We start from the raw sequence: 26337 nt of genomic DNA, 5'->3' as shown, positions 1-26337 counted from the left end.
AGGATCAGAACGGAAACAGCCTTGGATTACAACGATGCCTGCCCTGATAAAGGAGAACTTTGAATTAAATTGAGTCACAGCAGGTTCAGAGCACTACTACTTATTATAGTAAAGACCAAACCACATTTGTGCATATTACGTCTTATGAAAGAAGATTACAATAAATTAAGTTCATTTCACTTTCTAAAATTCTAAAGATACCACATGTAATTGCTTAACTTCACTGTCTATGTGTGTAGTTCACATCCTGTCTCTGACTACTTCTTGCACCACAAACCTAGCAGCAGCACGTTCAGACCATCAGAGTGCTTAATAAGGAAAATATACTGCAGCAAGGAGTCGTGGGTGGGAACGAGAAAATCAATTTGATTATCCACAGTGCAAGCTGAGATGTATGTCTGAATAATCAGAGGGTGAGCTATGGACTGTATTCTGTATGACTGGTGTTAAATGTGTTTCCTCTATATATCAGGTCATTGGAGAGTATGCCTCAAAGGTTATTTGTTCTAGGTAGCCATTCAAAAGACTCAGATTTTATTCCAGTGGCGATCTGACATTCAGCAACCACAGCCCAATGACCTTCCTGACCTAACTTTAAAATCATTTATTTTGCAAATGCACCATTCAACTGGTCATGTCAGGCCCCCCCAAAGGAAAGTTCCTGTCGCCTTTTTCGTGGCATATATTTCCAATATTGCTGACATTTTCTCGTCCCCAAGATACACATGTCAATCTTATGTTAATTTATCCAGATGGATACATGGAGGTTTTTTAATCACACCCACTCCTTATGGTCAGTTTCTCAAACACACATGATCAGTTTAACATTGGTTCTGAATTGAGAGCATGACACTTGAGCCCAGTTGACTTAAAATCCTAACAGCCTCCTTTTGAACATGTGAACATAAATTAATGTACTTCCATATGCCCATGCAAATTCGCAGGACAGCAGCATAGGTAAGACAAATCACTCGTTATCCTTCCTGTGCACCAGAACCCCACGCTCTCACTCAGTCACATGCAAATCTCACACTGTGTTTTTCTGTGAACATGATGGACACTGATACAGCAGCAGGACACTGTGTAGATGGTGCCTGCTCTCACCAGAGCTTCAACCTTTCCCACATTGTCCTTCCTGTCTTTCCTCTCAGCCCCTTTGTTACACAGTCCCATTGTTTGCCCCAGTCCCGATTCAGCACTCATTACAGAAGCCTGTTTATGCAGAAAGCTCTCCCAAGACATGCTGCAAGGCATGAGAGAAAAGGAAGAAGGTGAGGTGGATGACAAAGGGGAGGAACCGAAGACGATGAGTAGAGATAATGAAAGAACGAAAAACAGAAATAGATACGTGGAACATTGATATGCAGCATCTGATAAGCTGTTACTGTTGTTTAGTTAGCAGGTTAGCATTAGCATCTGTACCTGTAAACGCCATGTTCAAGTTAGACATTCATGGTTAGACAAAGCATAAAGTTACTGGTCAACTAACAATATTAATATAATATTAATTATTATACTATACTATTACTATATTAATTATTAATACTAACAATATCAAAACAAAACATTATCACATCCTAAGTGGAGTAGAGAGCACAGTGGCCTATTTTGTATGGAGACAAAACATAAAATTACTGGTCAATTGATAGAGAATTTATTAATTTTGATACAGTTCATATATTGATTTATTGATTTGATAAATAACTTAGGAAAAAAATTAATTTGATTAAAACTGCATTTATTTGAGGCCATGTGAGGACAGGGAGCTGAACAAGATCAAAACAAAACATTATCACATAACTCATTATAATCTTATGAAGTTATTATGGAGAAGTTATTAGCAAATGTAACTCCTAAGTGGAGTAGAGACCACAGTGGCCTATTTAGTATGTCTGCCATATGGTGCTGGGCAGATGGTGTGTAGTGGATTTATCAGAGCTTTTGTTTTTTGTTGTTGTTGTACGTTTTTATTTTTCTATTCTTCTTTTTTGTACTTGTCTGCTGATGTTGTAAATGAGCTGGGGGAAAAAGCACGTCCTCTCAAAGCTGCAGAGGACGTCAGAGTGAGGCGATAATGGTTTTCATTACATAGTCAGAGCATGTAGCATGTGTTTCTACCACTGGAGTCCACCATGTAAACCCACTTCTCTACTTTTTCTTCTCCTCCCTGGAGAAATGTGATGCAACAATTTCCAAACTCACCAACACCAACTCCCTCACTTGCTCCTCCAGCAGCTAGATTTGAGGTGATACGTTACAGCAGCTTTTCCTCCTGCTTTTCAAAACCTGTTCCACTCATTCACTTCACATTGCTGCCTCGGTTAAGTCGCTGTAGACTTTGTTCATCATTCAGCTCACACGCACTGCAGATGTCTAACACGGTGCCTCCTGAAACGGTGGGGAAAGCACCTTAGAGTCCCAGCCACTCTGATATGTCCTGTTTTCATTACATGGACTCCCCAGGTGAGAGTATGGATATAGCAGCACTCCCTTGTTCTCTACTCATTTCGTTTTCGCTCTGTGTGTCTTATTCTCTCTCTCCCTCACTGAACACAGTAAGCTCTTCTGATCTTTGCTGGTGAGTTTTTCCACCGGACCATTTAGGGATTAGATTGTTTTTTTTCTAATAGCTTAGTAGACAAGGCCCCTTCTGGTGCAATACGGTGCATCCTGTCTTTGGTGAACCCCTGATGATGTGATCACTGAGTGACAAATGTTAAATGTGAACAGTCCAGTTCTTCCAGCAAAGACAAAGGTTGTAGTAAGGCCTGTTGCTCTTTCAGCGTGACAGTGTGCACAAATCCAGGTATGTACGCTAAAGACATACTTAAAGGATCACAAATTGTTAAATTAAGTGAACAACAGCCTAAACACAGACTCAATCTTTCGTTACTTTATGACATGCTGCACTAACAACTCATTTTAATTCTGGACTGGTGGACCAAGCCATTTACACGCTAATATTTTATCATGTGATCATGGTGTAAGAACAACTAAATATTCTGTTTGTCTGGCTGTGCAGCATCTGCAATGGATAATTCGTTTTTTAAGGTTTAGGTACATTACTTTTTTCACCTGAAGGACCATTGACCTTTTAGAGAGTATGTTGGTATGAATTACACAATTCGACAGAGCTGGCGTACAAATGAGACAGACTGGGGATAGAAATAGCATTTGATGGACTCGGCAGCTCCCGAACATCAGCCATGTAAATGCCTTGAGTCATAACATATATCATCATTACCAAACAAGTGTACATAAAGAAGGCTGGATGGAAGTTGAAACCTTTTTAGTAGAAAGCCTCCCATTTTGCAGGAATAGATATGGTTCACACCAGAGAAAAGTACATAAAAGCTTTTTCCATCAAGAGGTAGAAAATAATGTAGGTTCTCAAAACAATAGTTAAGACAAGAATTCACTGAAAGGTGAAGTAGGCCCAAGCTGAGCAGCTAACCACAGGTAGTTTCATTTAGGAAATAGAACTGTTGCAGATGTGGGCATGCTCCAAAGATGATTTAGCAAAGCTTGAAGGAACCTGCTATTTAGCCATCAGTTTCTTTCTCTGATTGTGTTTCTATCTCTGTATCTGTAAGCTTCCCTCCCTACCACAGTTTCCATTTCCCTAGTTCTCTGGCACACCATCAGCTAAACTACATTGTGTCTCTTAAAGAGTTCTCTAGGCTGCTCCCTTGGCCTGTGCTAAGCCCGACAGGTGTCCCTCCTCTGTCTGCGTATCTCTGCTCCAAAGCCCAGTGAGCATTCAGGTCGTATTGATATCCAATTCCTCCCTCCTTTCTGTGAGGGAAGCTTTGTCTTTAGTTTTTTGTTTCTTAGCTGACAACAGAATCAGCATTTCAGAATAGGAATCGGGATGTGAAACAACACTAATTTCAAGAACGTTTCTAATTTACTTTATTCTTTTTGATGCAGCATTGTCACATACCTCTTTAAAAACACAAGAAATGTCTGACGGGTATTTGAATCAGCAGCAAGATTGATGAAAGTGAAGGAAATGGTAGAAATAACCCCACCCCCCACATTACATCACATACTGTAAATACTTCACGATGGCACACAAAACCTTGAAAAGTGTGCAAAAGTGTTTCTAAATGATTTAGCAATTGCTGTGATCATCTGATGCTTTTCTAATTGTGGTATAAGCTTGTTTCCCCCTTTCAACATGGCATTTATCTAATGTTTTGTGAAGTACCCTTTAAGTGTTTCATTAATGTCTAATGAGCCTTTCATTAGTAGAATTCATCTGCGACTTCTTCACGCAAGATTTTAAGCAACACAAGGTTTAACATTGGTAATGATTCTTTCACTGGATCGGGAAGCAATAATAGCCACTGCTTTTGTGCTAAAGAACATTGTATTATGAGGACATCAATGCAAAGAGTGGGTGTTGATCTTTCGAAATGTCATGCTCTGTTCACGAGGCTCGAATTGGACTTGTTATTCACTCAACCCCTAGTCTGTTTGTTTCCCACTGCCCTTGCAATATTCAACAGTAATACCTTATTTAATTTCCAGACACAGCTTGTCCCCAGCAAAAGTAACACGGGGCAGAGAAAATTATAATTTCACAACACATCATTGAACATTTCCTATTATGGCTGCTACTTGTTAACATGCTTATAAAATTCAGACAAAAAGACTTGCGTTAAACATTGCGTCTCTATCTGTTTTACCCACATTAATCAAGGAAAGCGACGGCAGCACTTTGCCTGCTTAGCGATAATGAGGTGCAAAGCCAAGTATGAATAACATTAGAATGACCATACGCAAGGGGGACGTAGCTAAATGAATAGTGAACACGGCACACTCAATTTCTGCCTTAAATGCGTGATTGGAGAGGCATAGGGTGTAATAAACCAAACAATGTGAATGCGGAACAGAGAGACAATTAAAGCACCACATCTGGCGACGTGATGCAAGTAGATTTCCAGCCCCTGCAATTATGGGGCTTCTTTGCTGGTATAACCCTTCGCTGCCTGGATGTTGTACTGCAGCAGATGATAAAGACAGTGCTTACATTCATTTAGAACCTGTAAAATATTTTCCGAGATGTCCCACTGAATCTGGAAACCCCCCTTTAGCCATCGGTGATCACATTATCTACATTCATTTCCTCCTTTTCATCCATCCAGCTAAATCACTCACTATCCTGCTGATCACAAGCCACGGGGCAATTGTCAAGTCATTTCATGAAGAGCCTAGATTCTTGCTTTAAAGGAAGGACTAATTAGAGAGTGGGGAGAAAATCATTTTATCTGAATGAAAGGAGAAAAAAATGAATTTTTTTACCCCCAACACTACAAGTGAAAAGTGTCATTCTGACAATTTGTGAAGAGGCTTTGGATAAATCTTAAAAGCACTAGCTGCTTATCTTGTCCAAAGTTAAGGCTTTTTTATGGCTAAAGATATACCTTTGACATTCTACCTTGATAAATTCAAATGTACAAAGGGGAGACAAATTAAAGGAAAACATAGGATGACTGAGCATGCAGAACAGCTTTAGTACACCTCTAAGTAGATTTTCCAAAACTGTGACTTCCACCGGAGAGAGTTTCATATTCATCAAATGGTTCAGTGATCCCTGGTGCCCTAGATACTAGTAAAGACATCTGCTTTTGTTTGATTTTTTCTCTTATTTATTCAGAGTTTTACAAATTCTTTTTAGTAGTCTCTTTAAATATCAATATATTACTTAAAAGCTATATATTTCACTATTTATAACACCTGGGCTTATTTGGTTTTAGTTTAAACTCATATTGTATTGAGGTCTTTTTTCACACACCCTAGTTTCCCAAACAAATTAAACTTTAGACCATACATTAATTTTTAACTACAGATTTTACATTTAAAATTGCTTACAAAATACTTCTCTGATCTTGTCAGATGATCTTCTTCAGCTGATTAGGTTTTCTCAGATTTCATGAAATGATTTCAAAAAACATTTCAACATTTTTCCAAGAATGTTTTGTAGAATTTGTGTTTTGCTTGTTATGATAGAAATTCAGGCTGATCAATGGACCTTGTAATGAGATTGCAAACTGATGTTTCCAAGTAAAGGAATTAACCTAATCTAAATTGTATGTTTATATTTTCAAATTAGTTTGTCCAACAAAATCTTTCAGGCAGATTTTGGCCTCCGTTAATATCAATACACTGTAAAAGCCACTTTGCAGATAATTTCTATTTGTTGAAGATTGTGCTTAATTTGTACAGTGTGCTGTTCTTGTGCAGCATTATTTGCCTGTAATTGCCAGTGTTTAAATTGTTTCCCATCTCACCCAATATCATTAAACAAGAAGCTCCATATATATGTGTCCCCATTGTTACAATTGCAAATTCCCTTCAAAAACCAAAAAAACTTAGAAAAGCTTAGCATCTTTGTCTCTAAAACATTATTCCCACTAACTGCATGGCTTAATTTATTCAAGGCAATTAAAGGCAAGAAAACAAATCTTTCCTATTCAAGATTATTTGGATCTGAATGGGAAATGCTGGTAGATTACCTCGACATGGACAGTGCACACACTGCATGTGGATGCACTGATCTGTAATCTATGTAATCTTTAGCACACAAGGGCGAAGCGATACTCTATTCACTCGTGTGGGAAGTCTTTCAATTCCCCACGAAAGATGGTTTGTTCTCTCCCATGTGTGTAATTTCTCTGCCTAGCTAGTATGCCCTCTTTGTCTCCTGCTATACCTCTGTCAAATGTACTCAGATGCACCCTGCATAGTTTCCACTCTGTGTGCTTAGCCAGGGGAATCTTTGCTGATGCTCTGTCCTGCAGCCACAATGAATGCGAGAGATGCCCTAGAGGTGCAGGGAGATAAGAGAGAGGAGACAATCGCATTAGGACTGACTTTACCCCACTCACCTAGATCAGAGTTTGGGATTTGAATGTTAGAATCAGTGGGTATAAATCTTTGCATATCTGTTCACACATCCCCTGAATTGGGCTTTTGCCTATGCAACCCTAGTGGCTCACAATAAAGCCAGTACAAATTAATATGTTGCCGTTAAGGGAATAACATGCAGGTATATGCATGAAAACCCCTTTGGAACAAGTCTGGGAGAGTGACACCACGGCTGTTGTCAAAACAGCAGTAGAGCTGTCAGAGCCACAGTGCAACATGCTGTTTGAATCCATAGGTGAAGCCTCTTGACATCAAAGGTGCCACACAAAAGAATCCATGTTTCCCTTTACTGTTGTCTGCACCTGTCAAAATGGTGTGTTTTTTTTTTGTTTGTTTGTTTTTTTGTTTTTTTTTTTGTTTTATGTGTTCTTCTCCTTCACATCGGCCCTCCTGCTTTGTGACACCACAGAGACCCCTAGTGGAATTGGAAAGCCCTATGTATCTGCATGTGTGCGTGTGTGTGCGTGAGTATATACATGTGTGGTCTAGCAGAGATACCAGCATCCCCATAACACATCCTCTCTGTGTCTTTCTCTATCACACACACATACTCACACATTCGCTACCCTTATCTCTCAGCTGCGGACAATGTTTTTGTTGAGCCATGAGACAAAATGCAAAACAGTCCTCCAACTAGGGGCCTTTTTTGAATCTCCAAACCAGATTTTCTCTGTTAACGCCTTAGCTATCATCTAAGCACGCTACATTGCACTAGAGGGCTGAATTAGAACAGGCCTTGGTAAAGTAAAATCCCTATTATCTTTGAACTAGCAAGTACCCAATTATACGCCACAGTTATCTTCTATCTCAAAGACTTCTGAGTCCTCGCCATAGGGCCAATGAGCAAGAAGTGCTAATGAAGAGATGCCAAATCACCTTTTTGCCTTCCTAGACACACAACCAGTGAAGCCCACATTATCATTGGTGGCTTTTTTTATGAATTGGAGTTATTCCTTATTGATCATGTTTTTTTTTACCATCCACAAGCCTGTAGCAGCACAGATCACCCATATATGGATGTCACATCAGCTGTAGCATCTTGTTCTTTTTTTCTTTTCTTTTCTCTCACACCAACTAACTTCATGTCCTCTCTCACTACATCCATAAATCTCCTCTTTGGTCTTCCTCTAGACCTCCTGCCTGGCAGCTCCAACCTCAGCATCCTTCTACCGATATATTCACAGTCTCTCCTCTGAACATGTCCAAACCAACTCAATCTGGCCTCTCTGACTTTATCTCCGAAACATCTAACATGTGCTGTCCCTCTGATGTCCTCATTCCTGATCCTGTCCATCCTCGTCCCTCCCAAAGAGTATGTGTGTGGTAAACGTGAAAAAGGAATGAGAGGTCTTTAGTCGTAGACAGACAAGGGGTTTAGCTCTCCAGTCATATACGATGTGCTTTCAAGATGAGCCAAGGAAAAAAAGACAAGTCCTCCTGATGAGGGCAGGGGCTTCCTCTGTGCAGTTTGTTACTACCTTTTATTGCATGCACTTAAGTTACAATTTCAGTTGCAATACGCGCTTTGTCCTCAGGCTTTCCACTCTCATTAACATTGTGTTAAGCACATAACTGGTTTCAGCAAAAAAGGTGCCTATATTGGATAATTGCTAAATGCCATACGACAAATTGAAAGTGGGGAGATTGAAGCTCTAATCTGCCTAAAAATCTGATATTTAAATTCCTAATTGTTTGAAGCCGTAGCAGAGCTGAACATACCTTTGGTATCACAAAGAATGAAACTCTTTAGTCCTGACATCTCTGCAGGTTTCCACTCACTTCCATCACTTCTTACTTATCCATCTTATATTTGCTGGTCCTAAAATGGTGACCATCAGGACTGGTGCCTGCATTTCTGCGGCTCTAAGGGAAAAACAATATTCCCAATCCTCTATTTGAACATACCGACCGACAACACACAAAGCCTATATGCCATTCACATATGACGTATGCATGTACTGTATTCCAGTGCAATGCAATATTATGGTGTGCATGATGCACCATGCAGGCATCTTGTGCATTCATATGGAAATAACAAAACAGTTCCACATAAAGACTCCAATATCTCTTTGTCATGTGTGTAAAATACACAACACAATGTGCCTTTTAGCAAATTGGGCAACTTTAACAATGACTGAAGAGCAAATTAAACCTAACTTACCTTTCAGAAGTTTACATAACGTGCTGCACTGGGGCATTGCCCAGTTTGCCTAAATGGATGTGCCAGCACTGCTGACCATGGTTGGTATTAACCACCATTAGGATGCTCTTCACCTTAACATTTTCCCTTGCTTGCACTGTATTATGGCTGCTGAAAAAACATTCAGTTGCTACACATAAATCTTAATATCCAGTGACTGCTTTGCAGCATTGACCTCTGCTGGCAAGTCATAAACACTCTTTATTTTCTCATGGTCGGTATGTGTATGTGTTACTATTTGGGTCTTTGTAGATTTCGGATAAAGGTTAACTGAGTTAATAAGTGAATTAACTCCTGCTTAGTGGACATTAAAAATAAATCCTTGTCATTTGTTTGTTTGACTTATGCTATGTGTATTTATCAGTAGCACAAACCACTGTCATTAAGATGTACTGTTTTGTGTTTCACAATTTCCAAAGCACCTGCAAAATGCTGAATGAAATTTAAAAGTATGTTCTGACAGAGATGGAGATGCTGGAAAGTATAAGAGCTTTTATGAAGGCATGGCAGTGTTGCAAGGTTTTCGTGAAAGAGGGTTCAAGAGAGTGATTTAAAGCTTAAGAGACCGTCAGAAATTTTTTCAAGGGTCTGTGATGGCTTATGATGGCAACTCTGGAAGGCGAGAGATGGTTTAGGAATTTGTGGGATCAGGGAGGCTGTTGCGGAGTTTTTGAAGGATAAAAATTGGAGTCTGAAAAGAGGTTATGTAACAGTAATACACGTATAAGTCAGGGTGATTGGGAATGGTGTTCATTTGTTGATCAGGTGTCACTAGACAGCCACCACTGTTTACTTCTACTGCTTTTTTTATGTTGCTGATCACATTAAGATTAAGGGTCAAACACTCAACATAAACGTCTGGATGTTAGCAATTAGGGAATCAAAAGTGGCCAAAACACAGATACAGTGGCTGCGGGTTCATGTTAACTAGTATCACCTCTTTTCTCCCACAGGAAGTCCAGTCAACCTGACGTGCAGAGCGTTCTTTGGATACAGTGGAGATGTCAGTCCACTCATCTACTGGATGAAGGGGGAAAAGTTCATTGAAGATCTGGATGAGGAGCGAGTTCAGGAGAGTGACATCAAGTGAGATTGATTTCAATTTTAATGTTAATGGTCGTTTGCGTTTATCACACAAAACTATAGCCTAGAAAATCCTTTACAATGGGATAATGGAAGGAAAATAAAACAAAACACAAATGTATTCTAATGTGGTTTAGTATTATAGCAGAGCTTGAACAATATTAAAAAACATTAAGTAATTCTAATCTTTTTAAAAGGACCCTAGGGCTAAATTGCTAAATGCCTATTTAAACTAAGTTACCACCGCCATGTGCATGACTACACATCAATACTTAGAACAATAGAAGGTCCCTTTAACTTGTCATGAATGCTTTTTACGGCTGCTTTAATAATTCAGGTAGCCATAATTTACATGCTTTATCCTGTGCACAGTATACAGTATGCGCGCAGTTCAGGCTATGCACCATAGTGAGCAGCAATTACTCCGAACTGAAATATAAGTGGAGCAAAGCGCCACTACAGATGGAAACTCCAATTGAATGTGCATGTTTCCCTCGAAGCAGAAGCCTGTTTATTCCAAAATCAGGTGGAAACCCAACGAGCAGGCACAGTCCACCTGACACTGGATGCATCTAGCAATGGTTGGTCTAATTAGCTGGTAGAGAGCTGCTTTTTAAAGGAGATTTTTCCTTTGCTCAATGTTTTTCTGCATTATAGACATCCAGGAAAACAATATTTACACAGTGATGTGGTCACTGTTCTGAAGATGATTGTACAAAAATGCTACCAAAAGATAATTTCTCATTATATTTTAGAAGTGAAAAGGACATTCTTAGGACTAGTGTTATTATCCTTTAAAATATAAGGATAAGAAGAGAGTTGTATCAAATACAACAACTACAACTACTGAAAAAACTAATGAAATACATTTTTTGTGGGATCTACTTATCCAAATACTTTTGGTTTCATTTATCCTTATTTTACAGTCTCTCTCTCTGAGTCTGCTGTTCGTACCCCAAGTCAAGCAAGGAGCATGAAATATTGTTACTTGTACTTGCAGCATTGATATAAATTTCCAGTTAGTTGTTAGATGACCACTGTTCCTAGTCAGGTGCTGTATTTCCCAAAATAACAGTGACATTGTTTCAGAAAGGGGATGTTGTCGCTGAGTTTTTATTTTTCAGTGTATTAAGCACTATTCAAAATGATACTAGCCATACATTAAGAAGTATTTTTAGTTTTATGTAGTACTCTCTTACACTCCCTGAGCAGCTGCATTGTCACAATTACAAAAAAGCAGCAACTGGTGTAGCTGCTTAATGTGCAAACACATAGCATCTCCTGTGACTTCTTCATAAGCTGTGTTTAATGTGATATAACAGTTGGAGAGAGAACACTGATGCTGATATTTCTGAGATAAAATTAGTAATTCAGGATTACATTTATCCGTACATGAATCTTGGGCAGCAGTGGAAGACTCCTGCACAAACAATGACAACTACAGTATAAGGAGGTAATTATTGAATGTGGATACATTGAGATTGAAACATAACTTTATCACAAATTTTAAGAATAAAGAATTTTTAAGCTCTAAAAATGTTGCTCATGTGCCATGTTGAAATACATACATCGCACACCCTTTGGCATCCTGCCCCTCTCTACGCCTTTGACAGGCTACATGTGCGACTAGAAAATCTCTGTTGTCGACAAATATCGTCTAATGAAAAGGTTAACTTTAAGCAGCGTGACAAGGCTGGTAGGAGAGTTAGCGGCTCAGTCAGTGACCTGGCATTTCGAGATGTCTCTATTAGCCTGCTAGCACCCTCCGTCCAGCTCTCAGCATCTGCTCTCTGTCATGAAGGACACCAGGCCAATTAGAGCCTACAGGATTTAAGGGGGTAGTAGAGCAGGGTGGCGGGAGGTGGCGGCATCAGGTAGGTGGTATGGTAAAGATGAAAAGCAAGAATATTCTTCATCTGACAGTCAATTGAGTTAACAAGCCAAGAGATCACACCCAGAGCTGCTTTGAAAAGTCTGTGTGTTAGTGTGTATGCAGGTGCATGGTAAGGAGGCTTGTGTGTATACAGCAGGTGCCCTGAGTGCGTGCATGTGGGAAGTTTTTCAAGTGCATATTTTTGTTGTGTGCCATCACGTGACACCGGCTCCCCCTGTGTGTTTTTATTTATTTTATTTTTTTGTTCCCATTTGAATGTGCACCACTTCAAACCCACTCTCTGACATCATTTCGTGAGCTTTTAGCTTTGAAATGGAAATTAATCAAACAGGAGTATTCCCTGAAGAGTTCCCTGTAATACATGAAATGCAGCTGTTGGCATAGTGTTTCACCACTGAGACTGTAGGTTGAAAATGTTGTGGCTGCAGAACAAGACTCCATGGATCTAAAAGGTGAAGCCGCAGAGTGAAATACTGAAACACAGTAAGGGCCATGCTTTAGATTTGCTTGTAGTCGCTGGTGTATGGGCATGCAGCACATTTCTTGAGCAGCAGTTCAAATGTTAAATTTTCATTTATAACTCTAATAATTGCATTTACAGAAATATTCATGGGAGATGTGATACATATTTTTGCCACTGTGGGCATTCAGCCTTTTTTAAATGAGACACATGTCCTTTGCAAACTGTGCTGGATTACAAACTTCTAATAACAGAGCATTCAGATGGGATAAGGATGCCAAGCTAATGCCTATTTGGTGATCTGTCAGTGTCTACAAATTTACTTTCCAGGTCTTTTTAAGGGAATCCGCTCTGATTTAATCCAAATGGAATGTAAATAGGAGAATTGCAAACAGCATGGGAAAAATATTACCGCCTGTGAGGTGTTTAGGAATAAAGTGGAGCATGTCAACATGGTCCAGGTCATAAGTTCAGGTGTTACGTTTAAAGCTGCTGAGAAAGACAGTGCGACAAATGACAGGGTTTAGAACCAGTGATAGGATCCAGTCTATGCTGCTGCTGCTGCCCATTTCAACATGGTTCTGGCTTGTAAAAGGTTCCAGGCCAATATCAGGGGTTTGTTTGAAGTAAATAATGATGCTGCATCTATATTCTGTAGCTGCTTGACTTTGCTACTGCTGTACTTTCCAAGGCGCATGCACAAATCTGTTTTTATTTAAACTCTAGTCTGATTGTCTGATGTGGATTTGAGTGTGCACATGGCCTTACAGTTGCCAACCAAAACTCAAATTATAAGATATTTTTCAAGATGACCCCAAGGTGTGTGTCTTTGTGTTTGTTTGAGCATCTCGGTGAGTCACTGTGTTGTGACCGCTTCCTCAGTGCAAACAGCATAAAAGGATTCTGGTTGCCTTTCATGTGCTTCAAGCAACATGCTACCAGTTTACTGCAGTCCTCAACTTTTAAACACCCCAACTGGCAGATGTTTGTGTGGGTGTGTTCATGCTTCATGGGTCTGCGTTGTCCAGGAATACACACTTTCTCCCACTTGTGTCTCACACATGTATGAGACACCCACAGCATTTCAGCTCAGTCTATGTTGAGTCACACATGAGTACCACCTCTTTAAAAAGCCATCAGCATGGACCAATATTCTAACCTTGCACAGTGCCATGTCTCTGCCTGACTGGCCGCACAATGGAGAAGGATGAGTGTTAGAAAAGCTCACAGGAATTAAGAGAGAAGGCTAAAATAATTTCCCTCTCACATACACATTCACACAAGCCTTAACCCAGGAAGGAACCCGTATGCTCCCCTGCAGAAGAACGGCTTAAAAAGTACTACTTCATAATTAGTTTTTATGAAGCAGCTAGTCTATGTAGCTGCAAAAAGATTACCACTAATGGTTCTTCATTGTGCGTGGTCAATAAAAGAAATTTCACTTTGAGTGTGATATTTTCCATGTGAGTTACCAATTATTACCAGCACTTTGTAAAGCTAATGTAAGATATTGCCATGGCAGCAATGGCTGCATTATAGTTTGTCTTCATCTCCCCAGCACTTCACAATCTGCTTTGTTTAGTCCGTACATTGATCAACAAGAAATAGATGGGTTTTCATATTCAGATGCCCTGCAGCAAGCAGCAGATGAATGCCCAAGTGGCACTCATACCTTTTCACACTATTAGCCCCATGCATCATTAAACAGGAGCTTGAAATAGCTGCAATTTTTGTAACCTTAAAATGAGTATCTGCTCATATATCATCACTGTTTTTGCCCAGCAGCCCAGCAGGAGAGATTCAGCTCTTTTAACCAACATTGTTTTCCTTTAGGGTTTTTACTGTGCTTTAAGTTTTTTTAGTATGACAAGCTAATTCTCATTCTGGATCGTTGTGACCACAAATGAAATTATTGAATATGCTGTGTTCATTTTATGTTAAGAATACAGTTTTATAAGTCAGTCTCAGTGATTTCTTCCCTAATGTTACAACATGTGCCCTCACAAGTACAAGTAACACTGTGTGCTTTATTCAAGCTGAAGTAACATGCTCTAAATTTTATTAAGTGCAAAAGATCAAACACTCCACTAAGAAAATTGTTTAGTTTAAACACTATTGAGTTTGATGATGTTGATAACATGGACGCACAGGTCTAGTCTAGATTTCTTGCACATGTGCCTCAATATACATAATATGTAAACGCCTAGTTAAATTGTATGCATTTACAGAGTCAGTGAGATAAGCACTTAAAAAGAATTTCAACATTATTATTTTTTTTTTCTATTACAAAAGTCAGTCTTTATTTAGAAAAAATGACAATTTTATTGTCATTGATCTAATAGTACATGCAGTGGCTTTTAGTCTTTTGCATGTTTTTTTTTTTTGTGACGTAGTAAAAATATATTCTGGACTTATTTTGCTAAATTTATTTAAAAAACATCAATAGAGCTTTTTTTCTTCCACTAACCCTCATAGCAAATTGTTGTGTGATAGGTCAGAGCTGTAGTGCATCATGACAGTCTATTATCCCCGTATCAACATGTCATAACCAATACATATCAGGAGCTGCAGTGAGTCAACAAAGGAGTATTTTTCATAGAGGAAATCTGTCTTGACTCATATGATGCTGGATTCTTTGTCAGCCACATACTGTCACCTCCTGCCTTTGTTATGAACTTAGTTTAGCTAAACTAAAACAAAACCACTTAAAAGTCAAAGCTGCCACAAATGTGATGCGATAAAACATTTGTCTGATTGAGTTACTTTCAAATTCCAGATAGGTGTAAAGGTACAGTGTAGCTGTATTAAATGCACTGCAGTTTTACCAAGAAATTATCACATGATAATTTCACAATAATTCACTTCCCCCAGACACAGGATTATAATTACGCAGATTTTTGTCAGAAAGAGGCTTTTATTGAAAAGTCAGTATGCTCTATGACTCTTTGATTGGTTGAAGTCTAAAGTGTGTACCGTGTTTTTTATTTTTTTGTAAACAGATTTAGAACATCTGACACGGCTGATTGGAATCTAATCACAGAAAACATACCTGCACACACTGGGACTACAAAATTAAAAACACTTCAGCTCTGTATGTTTTCTGATGTTCTGAGTCACCTAGTTGTGTATGAGTTTTGCCTCATCCCCATCTGACATTTTAACTGAAGACTGTGAGCAGGTACTTTGATGTACACCTTATCCCCAGTAATGAAGCAGTCGGATTCTGTTTGCACACATGTTTGAAGTCATGTTGCTGTTAACATTTTACCGGTCAGCTTGTACAGTATGTTTTACCAACTATGAGTCATACACTTGTAAAAGCTACGAGCAGAAAGTGATGCATCAGTTGCCCCATACTAAGTAATTGATGGCTGCTGGCTGCTATCATAAATTGTCAAAGACAGAAAACCACATCACCCCAGTGTGTTGCCTGGTTTGTTGGGGTCCAAGTCAGGTTGTTTATAATGTCTATAGTGTCTGCTTAAATGACAGAAAATCACATATTTACATGTATTTCTTAAGATGACTGAAGAGAATATAAAGGCAGCAGGAATATATTTTTGACTCATTTAAAGTAAACAAAGTGCGAAAGAACATTAACAATGTGACATCTCCTATCCATGAAATATTCACTTTATACACTGTCTCACTACTGTTCTGCTCCGTGTAACAGCTGTATTTCTGCTCTCTATTTCAAAGTTGTCAGACCAAAGTTATGTAATTGTTTCTGTGACCTTTACAAACCACTCTGCTTGTTTGAGTCCTAATAAGCTTTAAACAAACAGGTCTCCAACTGGACTTGCCATGTTGTATTTCATTGTCTCAAAAGTAAATGACACAACCTCAAGTTTTAACATAGAGCACATGTCTCTGCCACCCTTTGCAGGACAATCCGGGAGCACCTAGGTGAGCAGGAGGTTTCCATCTCTCTGACCATTGAATCTCTGGAGGAGAGCGATCTCGGCAACTACTCTTGCTATGTAGAGAATGGCAATGGACGTAGACAGGCCAACATCCAGCTCACCAAGAAAGGTGAGCACATATAGACATACACATCGATTTGTAAGATCAAAAAAATCCAGTGATATACAGATAAAACATGAATGTAGCAGGTAGAGGTAATAGTCTTGATAATTATGAATGACAGCAGTGATGGTGAAAAAGTTTATTGCCATCTGACAATACAGTGAATGCGTTGCAGTAGTTGACTGAGAGCAAAGAACAGCTGGTGCTATTCCAGTTTATATCTTACTATGTTGGAAAAAGGTACAATAGTGTAGAAAGTCTAGAAAGCCTATTCATCTTCTACATCCTGAGGACGCATTAGTTTACTGAGGAAGAAAACACGTTCAGAGAGAGGCAACCTTTGGTATTATGTTGCCAGACAAGCTGTTTGACTGTCTAACAATGACTTCCTCCAACACACACACACACACACATACACACACACAGGCCTTTGAGTTTGTGGAATTGTCTTCACAATGATGGTGTTAAACAAAAATGTCTTCACAAAACGACAAAGATATGTGTACGCACATGCACACACACAAATCCTCCTTTGATCTCTCACAGATTTTCTCATCTTACATCACTGGCTACTGTTCCCTTTCCCCCCTCCCTCTTGACTTTTTATTAAATCAAACATTTTGTGAGTTTTTCCTCTGATTTATCATTGAAAAGGATGAAAGATAATTCTGCAGTAATTTTAAATGGAGATGCACACGTTTCAATATAGTTATATAAGTGGATTTTTTTAAGCTAGGCTAGTGGGGTTTCTGCAGCCTTTAAGTTGTCAGTGTTGAATACATTTACATAGTAAGATATTTTTCCTCTCTTTTAGGCTCACAGCTTTGCATCCAGCTTTGATGGCAAGCCAGTTCCCCTCCATTTGCTATATTAAAGGGGTTTATGCTGCACATTCGAATCTCAGAATAAACTGGAGAAGATTAGCCTAGTCCTAGCAGGATTGCGGGTCTACGAGAAAATTGTCTTTTTTTTCCCAGTTTTTTGCTGCATCCATGATACGGTGCAGTACAAGGCCAGTGAGTGTTTACACTGCCTTTCAGTATGTGTCAAAGTCTTCCTCGCTTGTCTCTTGAAGCCATGAAAACAGCACATAACACTCCAAAAGAATTTGGTTGTCTCAGCTGTCAGTTTACTTTCATCTTTTTCTCACTGCTCAAGTTGCTTTCTGTCCATTGCACACGTACATACTGACACACACTGACAGTTTGAATCATACAGCTTCAATCAGAAAATGTCTTCGGTTGTATGTATTTTAGTATGGAAATGTGTCCCTATTTCCACTACTTGTAAAACTTTTTGTCCAACCTTTTGAAATGGCGCACAGGCTGTTGTTTCATACAACAGTAGTACTAACCCTAACCCTACAAGGAAACAGCCACCTCTACTGTATAATATAGGTAACATGAAGATTTTTGGATTGTGAAAGTGAGGAGCAGCACTGCTCTCCACCATTGAAGCCCTATTCTGCTTTTCTATCTTCTGTCTTGCCACCCTCCTCTCTCAAAACAGAGAAATAGAGGCCAAAAAAGGGTGATAATTCGTCCGATGCCATGTGGCTCCATCAAATCCGGCCTTCTTGTCATCAAGAGCTAATTTGCCTTAATCTGTCCCAGTGTAGCACTGCTACAATATGGGTGCCAGGCAGAAAAGATTTGGCCTCCTACACCATAATCTCTGCTGCTTGAGGAGCAGCTGCCTTGTAACACTGTCCAGATATCTGCAGAGCAAAACCATGTTCACGGAAGCAGAAGGGCAGAGGTGAGGTGGAGAGGACAAGAGGAAGTGAGGGAGCAAAGGAGGAGCTTGGACCCAACTCCTTGCAGTGCTTGTTAGCCACAGCACCTTTCCAAGAAAAGCAAGCAAATTCACGGGTAACCCGGGGTTCTTTCTGCGCTGAGTTTGTTTGCCTACTTGCGCATATGTCCATCCACAAGTTTGGCTGAAGGTCGTCCCCTGGACAGGTGTGATGAAGCGATGCGGGCCACGCTCGTTAGCTCCACAGAACATCATCCTTCATCATGGGAGCTGTCAGCCTGATGGCCACTGCAGTGGGATGGCCATCGCGCACTTCAACGAGGTTAAATGTGCATTGTGATGGATAGTGATGCACACAAGTCCTGTCTGTCCATGTATATGTGCGGGTAGCATTGCAGTGGGTCCAGCCTTTACTGTTGCCCATTAGTCAGCCAATGAAGGCTGACCACCCAGATTTTGTGAGGCGTAGCAAAGAGGAAATGTTGAACTGCAAATGATGGAGTGATATCCAACAGAAAGCACTGTAAAATAAAAAAGGTGTGAAGCCTTGACAAAGTAACAAGATCATGAAAAGACAAAGCAAACAACTTGGTTTTCAAGGCAATTTAATAGACCATGAAGCTTAAAGGTTGAGCCCATTGTCCTGTAGTGCAAAATATCACCTCTCGTCTGCCTGAATAACACAGATAATCTGACTTCCTAAAACACAGTTTTAAAATAAAAATTAAAAAAATGAAATAAAAGCAGTCCAGTTGTTTTTTAATGGGAGCTTGAAAAACTCACTGAAGCTGATGACCAGCTAATGTCAAGCTTTGGGTGACGGAAAGCAGGAAGAGTGGATCCACTTCAATCTTTTCATAAACAGGTTCAGCATAAATTCATGCTGGCATGGAAGGAAGGGCTTCAACAACTGGTTGTTTCCTGGGTCGCCCTTTTTGTGGCTGCTGCTGGCGCTGCAGGTGGGCCATTCCCCCATCCTTCATACTACTAAAACAGGTGCCTTCATTACAATATAAACACCAATACACAAGTTATAACCTATACAGCAAAATAAGTAACACATCCATGACTAATAAATTGACCCAGTATGTTCATTTCCCACAGTACACAAAGATCTTTAGAAATGCACTGGCCAGGTCTTTCATGTTCATTGTGACAAACTTTGCGTTGTAGTGAGATTTTTAATATCCAATTAGTCCGGGAGGCAATAAATGAAGGCATGAAGGCATTAGAAGTAGATACACTATAATGTGTGCTTGTGTTATATGTCCTTGATGAGCATGTAACTAGTGTTAAAAATGAATAGAAAATAATTCAAAGCCATTGTCAAGTACATTTAGAGGACACAGAGAAGTCATCTCCAAACTAGCTATGGCAACCCTCATTATTTGACAGCTACCGTGTTTGTTTTATCTGATGTCCTGTGGGTGCAGGCCACTTTTAATATACCTACAAGCAAAGAAATAAGATATAGGAAACATTTGAAATGAACCCATAAGGGTTCAAATATCTAAACATTTTAATGTGATTGGTTTATCTTGAACTTGTTTAACCACTACAGGGTGTGTTTCATAAGGTTATTAAATTTGTCTTTTTCTCTCCCTCCCATTGTGTTTGTCACATTAGCGGAGCTAATGTACACAGTGGAGCTCGCTGGAGGTCTGGGAGCCATCCTTATGCTGCTGATCTGTCTGGTCACTCTGTACAAGTGCTACAGAATCGAGCTCATGCTCTTCTACAGGAACCACTTTGGTAGTGAGGATATAGATGGAGGTAAGGTGCCAGACATGATTTATTTCCCTGTACACCATCCTTTCTTTCTTCAGTTGGGATATAATAGCAACTGAGCAGTATTAGTGCACACATTTATTTTCACTTAGAAAACACCTGGGTTATTTTACGTATCTTAAAGCAGCGTTTGGCACAATTTGTATGTAAGTACACCAACAATACCCAAATGCAAATGTCCAAATAAGAAAACTGCCCATAGTTCCCATCAAATAATGTTTGTTTTTTCAGTTTCATCAAACTTTTTAACCACTGGAAAAGTGAAATTAAAGATTCTATGCAAAATATTCTGTAAACTGACCTGAACAACCACAAATAAGTCACCAATCTTTGATGTTGCCCCCTTTCCTATCCAATTTGCATTCTTCTGAAAACTAATCATGCTCTAGCCTTGTAAAAATGTTCATGCCGGGTGCCCTTACATCACAATGCATGACTTCTTGATAATGAAGTTCAGATTTTTAAACAGTTCCTTCTTGCTGCATTTTAAAACATCAACTTGCAGAGTTTAGAGTTAAAAGAAATGTTGGTCCTTGATCACTTTCTGTGCTTTGCTGAATACAGCTGCTGGCTGTGTGTTTGTGTTTCAGGACACATTTAGTTGTTGTCTCTCCAATACTCTTTTACATAATGGCCACATAACAGGCACAGAACAAAATGTGATCACATTCTTGTTAGCTGTATTTGTCAGCCATCAGTACTCTTCTCATGTCCATTGTGCATCCATGTCTATTAAACTCAAATTTCCCCTAAAAAAGCTTTGATTGCTAGTCTTCAATTTTTAAGCTGAGAAATGCTTTTGGCATTCAAAATAATATAATTTATGTTTGTAGCTGAGTTAGTAACGTTTCTTGAGAATCATTTTATGTTTTTAATTAAATAAAATATTTCCTGAACAGCATACAACAGACTTTAATGCAGTGAAACAGTCAGATTTCTTTGCCAACTTGGCCTCAGTCACACTCGGGGAAATCTATTTTAGTAAGGATGGAGAGAAAATCTTCCCCTCGCCAATAGCCTCAGAAGACCTTGTTCAACAAAAGTCAGTAGGCATGCATAAAACCAGAAATCAATTTACTTCACTAAGATAATGAACTCAAAATCATTCCTACTTTCCAGGGACTGAGTATTATAAAACCAACAATAACAGATGAAATTAAAGAAACAATTTTTAAAGTTAAAGGTTTGGGTGTTCAAATTTCAGTTTACAATTTGACAAAAAAACTGTGTTATACCCCTGTGAAATATCACTAAACGTACCACTGAATTGTACTGTCTTATGGTAGCTGTATTGTTGTTAATCTGAAATGAAGGATATTTAGTCTCGTGTATAATTTAAAGCAAAGAGATTAAATAGACTACATTAAAAATTATGGTACAACATCAGCCGGAAGTGCCTATAACAGAAGGCACAGAACACTTCCTCATAAATTGATGCCACTATCCACTATTTAGACAAATGTGTTGAAAAACAGACGGGTAAATGCTTCTGACTTTGCACAAAGATTATCTGTGGCAATTGCCAAAGAACATGAAAAGAAGTCTGATGAATGTTGGCATCACACTCTTTGGCCGGTGAAACCAAAATAAATTAGTTTGGATCAGATGGGGTCCAGCATATTTGGTGTGGAGATGGCCAGGACTACCACGGTGACTGCATAGTGCCAATTTAAAAAAAATAAAAATGAAGGTGGGAGTGTGCTGATATGGGGCTGCATGAGTCCAACTGGTGCAGGAGAGAACATTTATAGAAAGCACTATGGATGAAATGTGAATATATACCCAAGACAGGGGTACAAGACAGAAAATGCTTTGTGAAAACTGCAAAAATCACACAAGAGTTTTTTTCAGGGCAAAAGAGGTTATAACTTCAACCTGTACATCAACTATCTTGAATATAATATCTTATAGGTATTTTTAAGCCGAAGGTAGAACAACAAAAGCAGCATAAAGCAGCATAAATAAATAAATAATCAGTGAAGAACATCAGATCATCTCTCACCAACCAGCTTTCATCTACATTTTTAACTTCCTTTTTTGTGATATTGATCAGTAATATACAGTACTTATTTCATTGTACTGCCTAAAGTATTTTTGAGGCCTTATCCTCAGCATGCTAATCCCACATGGTGGTGAATCTTGGTTTGAAAAGCATCAAATTAAGACAAGTGTTAATTTGATCCCCATGTAATGAGTCTCTGAAGTACCACCTGGTTTGCATGCAGGAGAATGACATTAGTTTGGAGAGGCTGAGTGGCTTTACGTAGTAGAAGGAGAGACAGTTATGATTGTTGAAAGAAAAAAGTAAACTGTGCTCCTCTCCTCATACTCTCCCAGCTCTGCCTAACTGCGATAGCTGCTACATCAGACGTTTCAATAAAAGTCATTACCTCTGGCTGTGTTGGGCTTCCGGCCCCGGAAAGTGAAGCTTTGCTGTAATGGATGGCCCAGAGGCAGTTGTGTTGAAAAAGAGAAGAAAAAAATGTTGGGCCTTGAGCTTATTGCCAAACAGCAATTGTCTCCTTTAATTGTGCCACGCAAGTAAGTATTTGGAGAGAGAAACAGATTTTCAATTTGTTCTCCTGTATAAGAGGATCAGGTTCAATAAGACACAGCATGCTGCCTCCAGAGCTCTCAGGGGACCCCTGATACTTTCCTCAATGCCACGGTCGATTAGATCACTTCACCGCCACCTCCAGCACGCACACATTCACAAGCGTGCACATAGATGCACATCTGTACCACGCAAATCATCTCTGATTCCTAATGAGTGCAGGTGAATCGCAAAGGATAAGGGACTAAATATAAGCCAAACTGGAAATGGTTGCCAGTCGATCGGAGACAAAACAGTCACTAAGCAATGGCAGGAGGTGGTTAACTGAGATCCAATCTCTATGGTAACCACTGCACTGACAGAGAGAAGTAGCTGTGTGTGAGTTATAATTGTGCACACACATTTTTCATCAATAAAGCCCTTCAGCCAATGTCTCAGATCCACAGATGTTTTTTTTTTTTTACTTAACTCTACACATACGGCCAAGAAAGTGCTCTGGTTTCATTGTGGCCACTCGAAGAACTAATTGAACGCCTGCTTTCCTCTTCTGCCAGATGTTAAATTGTAAGCTTTACACAACAGTAGGATGGACTGTCAGCTATTTGTCAGTAGCGCAATTTAGTTAAAGACCACTCAGTTGTCACATTGTGTGGGTGTCAGTGGAATCCATAATAGGCTTCATGATGACAACAGCCTAGCAAGCTTGTCAAGAAGGTGGGAACTCATGAACACTCTGCCATAAATACGAATGTCAGGGTTGTCAGCACAGTGTGGAATTATGAGGCTGTGCTTAGTGTAGTTTGGCGATACCTAGCATTAATAGTTTTCCCATGGCGCACACTCAACAACTACAATGTGTCCTACTTTGTTTGCACATTAGAGAAGGAGAAGTAGCAATTACAAAGTAGCCAAAGTCCTACTGTCAGATGGATCAGTGAAAGGAGTCAAAGTGAGTTTACAGTACATTCGTTTTCTGTGTGAGTGATCATCATTGATTATCGCCGAAAGATACTGGACATTTCATCTCATAATCTGAGATACTCTGTTAAGCAGTTCTTCTATACTTTATTTAGATTGAAAGTACAAATTATAGGTGGAATGTACATAAATGTACAAATGTAAATAAATGTAGAGAAAAGAAAATCCATTGCACTCATTTGACTGGATTTAGAAACTGTACTGGCTGTAGAACAGGTGTTTGGCATTTAATTAAACATTGGATTCACTTTTTAGGATTTTTTTTTTTCTGTTCATTGATTATTTAAATTCAGTGTCTTGCCCAGAGACAATTCGACATATAGCCGGGACCGGGGATCGAGCGGCCGACCCTGTGAGCCCAACTGAGCTACAGCCACCCCTATCCTATAGATTAAATATTGCATTTTATTAAATACATTGATAATATCAGTTGTCATTTTATTAAGCTGTCTTGTTCAACAAAACCTTCCTTAGTGATGTAAAAGTTTTTGTTGAACCAACTATTGGAGTTCATTCTGGCAGCCTTTTGGTTCTAAGTTGAAGTATATTGCTATTCTAAGCCATGTTTCTGATATTAAGTATTCCCCATTTACATTTATAATGGTGGAGTAGATTCCCGTTTGTTTGTTCTATGCGTACCTAAAAAAAAGTGTGTAAATATAATGATCACAGAGCCCAGAAACGCACCAAGGTGCAAACTACATTTTTTAAACAAAATTCAATTACTGTATTTTAAAGACTGTTTGCTTCCTACTGTCTGATGCTAAACCCATATTCCTTTGCCTAAATTAAATTATGGAAAACAAACGCCATGTTTAAGAAAGAAAAAAGGTGCTCTGCTCCTCATTAGCAGTCCACCCCATGTGCTTTTGTAGCTCCAGTGTTAAGCGTGTGTGTTGCGTTCCAATCTACTCTCTATTAAATGTAATAGAGCCCAGAGATATCCAAGAGATTATGCCTCCAACTCTCTTGGCACTCTCCACCGTGAGTTCAGGAGTTCACAAACTGTAGGTTCTCTATGCACATATGCATATATTACAGCCCTCCCCCCCACCCTCCCCCTCCATGTGCAGTAAGCATCAGTCAAGCCGCACCATTTTGGTATCGGCACGTGGGATGGAGGAGTGCAACGTGTTCATTGTGCTTTTAGAGGTGTGTTGCACCCTCAGATACACCTCTTAAATCTCTCCTGAAGATGCGAGAACCTGGTCATTCCGCCTTCAAGATTCACCCGCTGCCTCTCCTTCTACCCTTCCCTATCTCTCTTTCTCACTACAGACGAGTGAATCAGCTCCTCTAAAATAACCCTTGATCTGCCTACACAGCTTTCATTTAAAAGCTACCAGAAAACAAGTGAGAGGGAGATTCATGTCACAGTAAAGAGGAGCATAAGCCTCAGAGTTAGTTATATTAAGTGATTATGAGGTCACATTTCAATTATTTCTTCATGTCCCTGATGTTGTAAAATGAATTGCATGTTGTAAAACCAAGTTAGATTAATTACTTGGTGTCACGTATGAGTGGTGAGCACTTGCCAAACATCAAGATTACCCACAAGGAGGTGAGTGAATCTTGTTGACAGTCTCATAGCCCAGAGAGAATCATGACTTAAAAATGGAGGTGATATTAAAAGGTACAAAAACAGGAGAATTTATCCAAAACAAAATCCCTTTTCTTGAATCCATTTGCTCTCCTGCCTTTCTCTAACCAAATCTCTCATCCTCAGTTCCCATCTTTTCTAGTGTCTTAACAGGTTAAACATCACCTCGTAGCTCCAGAACGGCAGTGGCAACCCTGCTCATGTCCTTAATGAGTTTATCTCAAAGTCTGTGTTCTCACAGCAGCACAGTGTCCCCATTCTTTTCCTTCCTTTTGTGACAAAGACATGAGGTTTTTGAGTGAATAAAGGAACAAAAAGAATCAGTTATTTTGATTTCTGATGAATTTGACAGACATTGTATCTAACTGTGCTTGAGAAACTGCAGTTGCCAATGGTACTGTGGATAGGGATTCTTAGGGATTCTTATGATTTCAAGCCTATTTTATAACTGAAACTTAGTTGTGCCAAAATAAAGAATATGTAATCTTTTTACAGATTGTTCAGCAGAACAAGTCTAATAAAAGTAGGACAGAAATGTGTCCAGGAACCAAGATATTGTCTCTGAAAAGACTTTTTAAGTGTTTGTGCCATTCCCCTTCACACAGCAGAAGTTTCAGAGATGGCCACACTGTGTGGACACTCAAACATTACATCGATATTAGATTTTTATAACTAATGCAGGAGCAATCATATGCTTGTTTAACGTCCTTGATGCATCCAGGAAGGATTTCCTCGAGAGTTTGAAACCTGGCTGCAGGGATTTGCTCCAATTCTCTAATTAGATTAAACGTACGTATGTGTGTGTGTGTGTGTGGATATTGTTACAGTAGCATAGTTTTGGCCATTGTTCAGTCAAATTTCAGTACAACTTTTGATTTAAGTTGTTACTGTATGAGCCAAAGCTGTTATCTCTATGAGTCTGGGTTATCTTCCAGGCCTTCTGTTTCCACCTTTCGGATTCATTGTGCTGAAGTGTTGCAGCTTAAGGAAAATCATCATCAAGTATTTCCTTACTTCTCACTTTCCATTTCTACTTTCAGTCTTTTCAAATCTTTCATCAATCAGC

At 39.3% G+C, this 26337-nt stretch overlaps 1 protein-coding gene across 2 annotated transcripts in view; it reads left to right on the top strand.

Annotated features, from left to right (window-relative positions):
- The window catches only part of LOC137108692 (interleukin-1 receptor accessory protein-like 1), a 233356-nt gene that overhangs the window by 197178 nt on the left and 9841 nt on the right, over positions 1–26337 (top strand). For both annotated transcript variants that reach the window (XM_067493597.1, XM_067493596.1), the window contains exons 7-9: positions 10087–10219; positions 16457–16602; positions 19978–20124. In XM_067493597.1, coding sequence (XP_067349698.1) covers positions 10087–10219; positions 16457–16602; positions 19978–20124 — 426 coding nt within the window. The remainder of the gene's footprint in view (positions 1–10086; positions 10220–16456; positions 16603–19977; positions 20125–26337) is intronic.

The sequence above is a fragment of the Channa argus genome, chromosome 23, assembly GCF_033026475.1.
Source record: "Channa argus isolate prfri chromosome 23, Channa argus male v1.0, whole genome shotgun sequence".
NCBI classification, from domain to species: Eukaryota; Metazoa; Chordata; class Actinopteri; order Anabantiformes; family Channidae; genus Channa; species Channa argus.
This window is presented reverse-complemented; position numbering and strand designations above follow the sequence as displayed.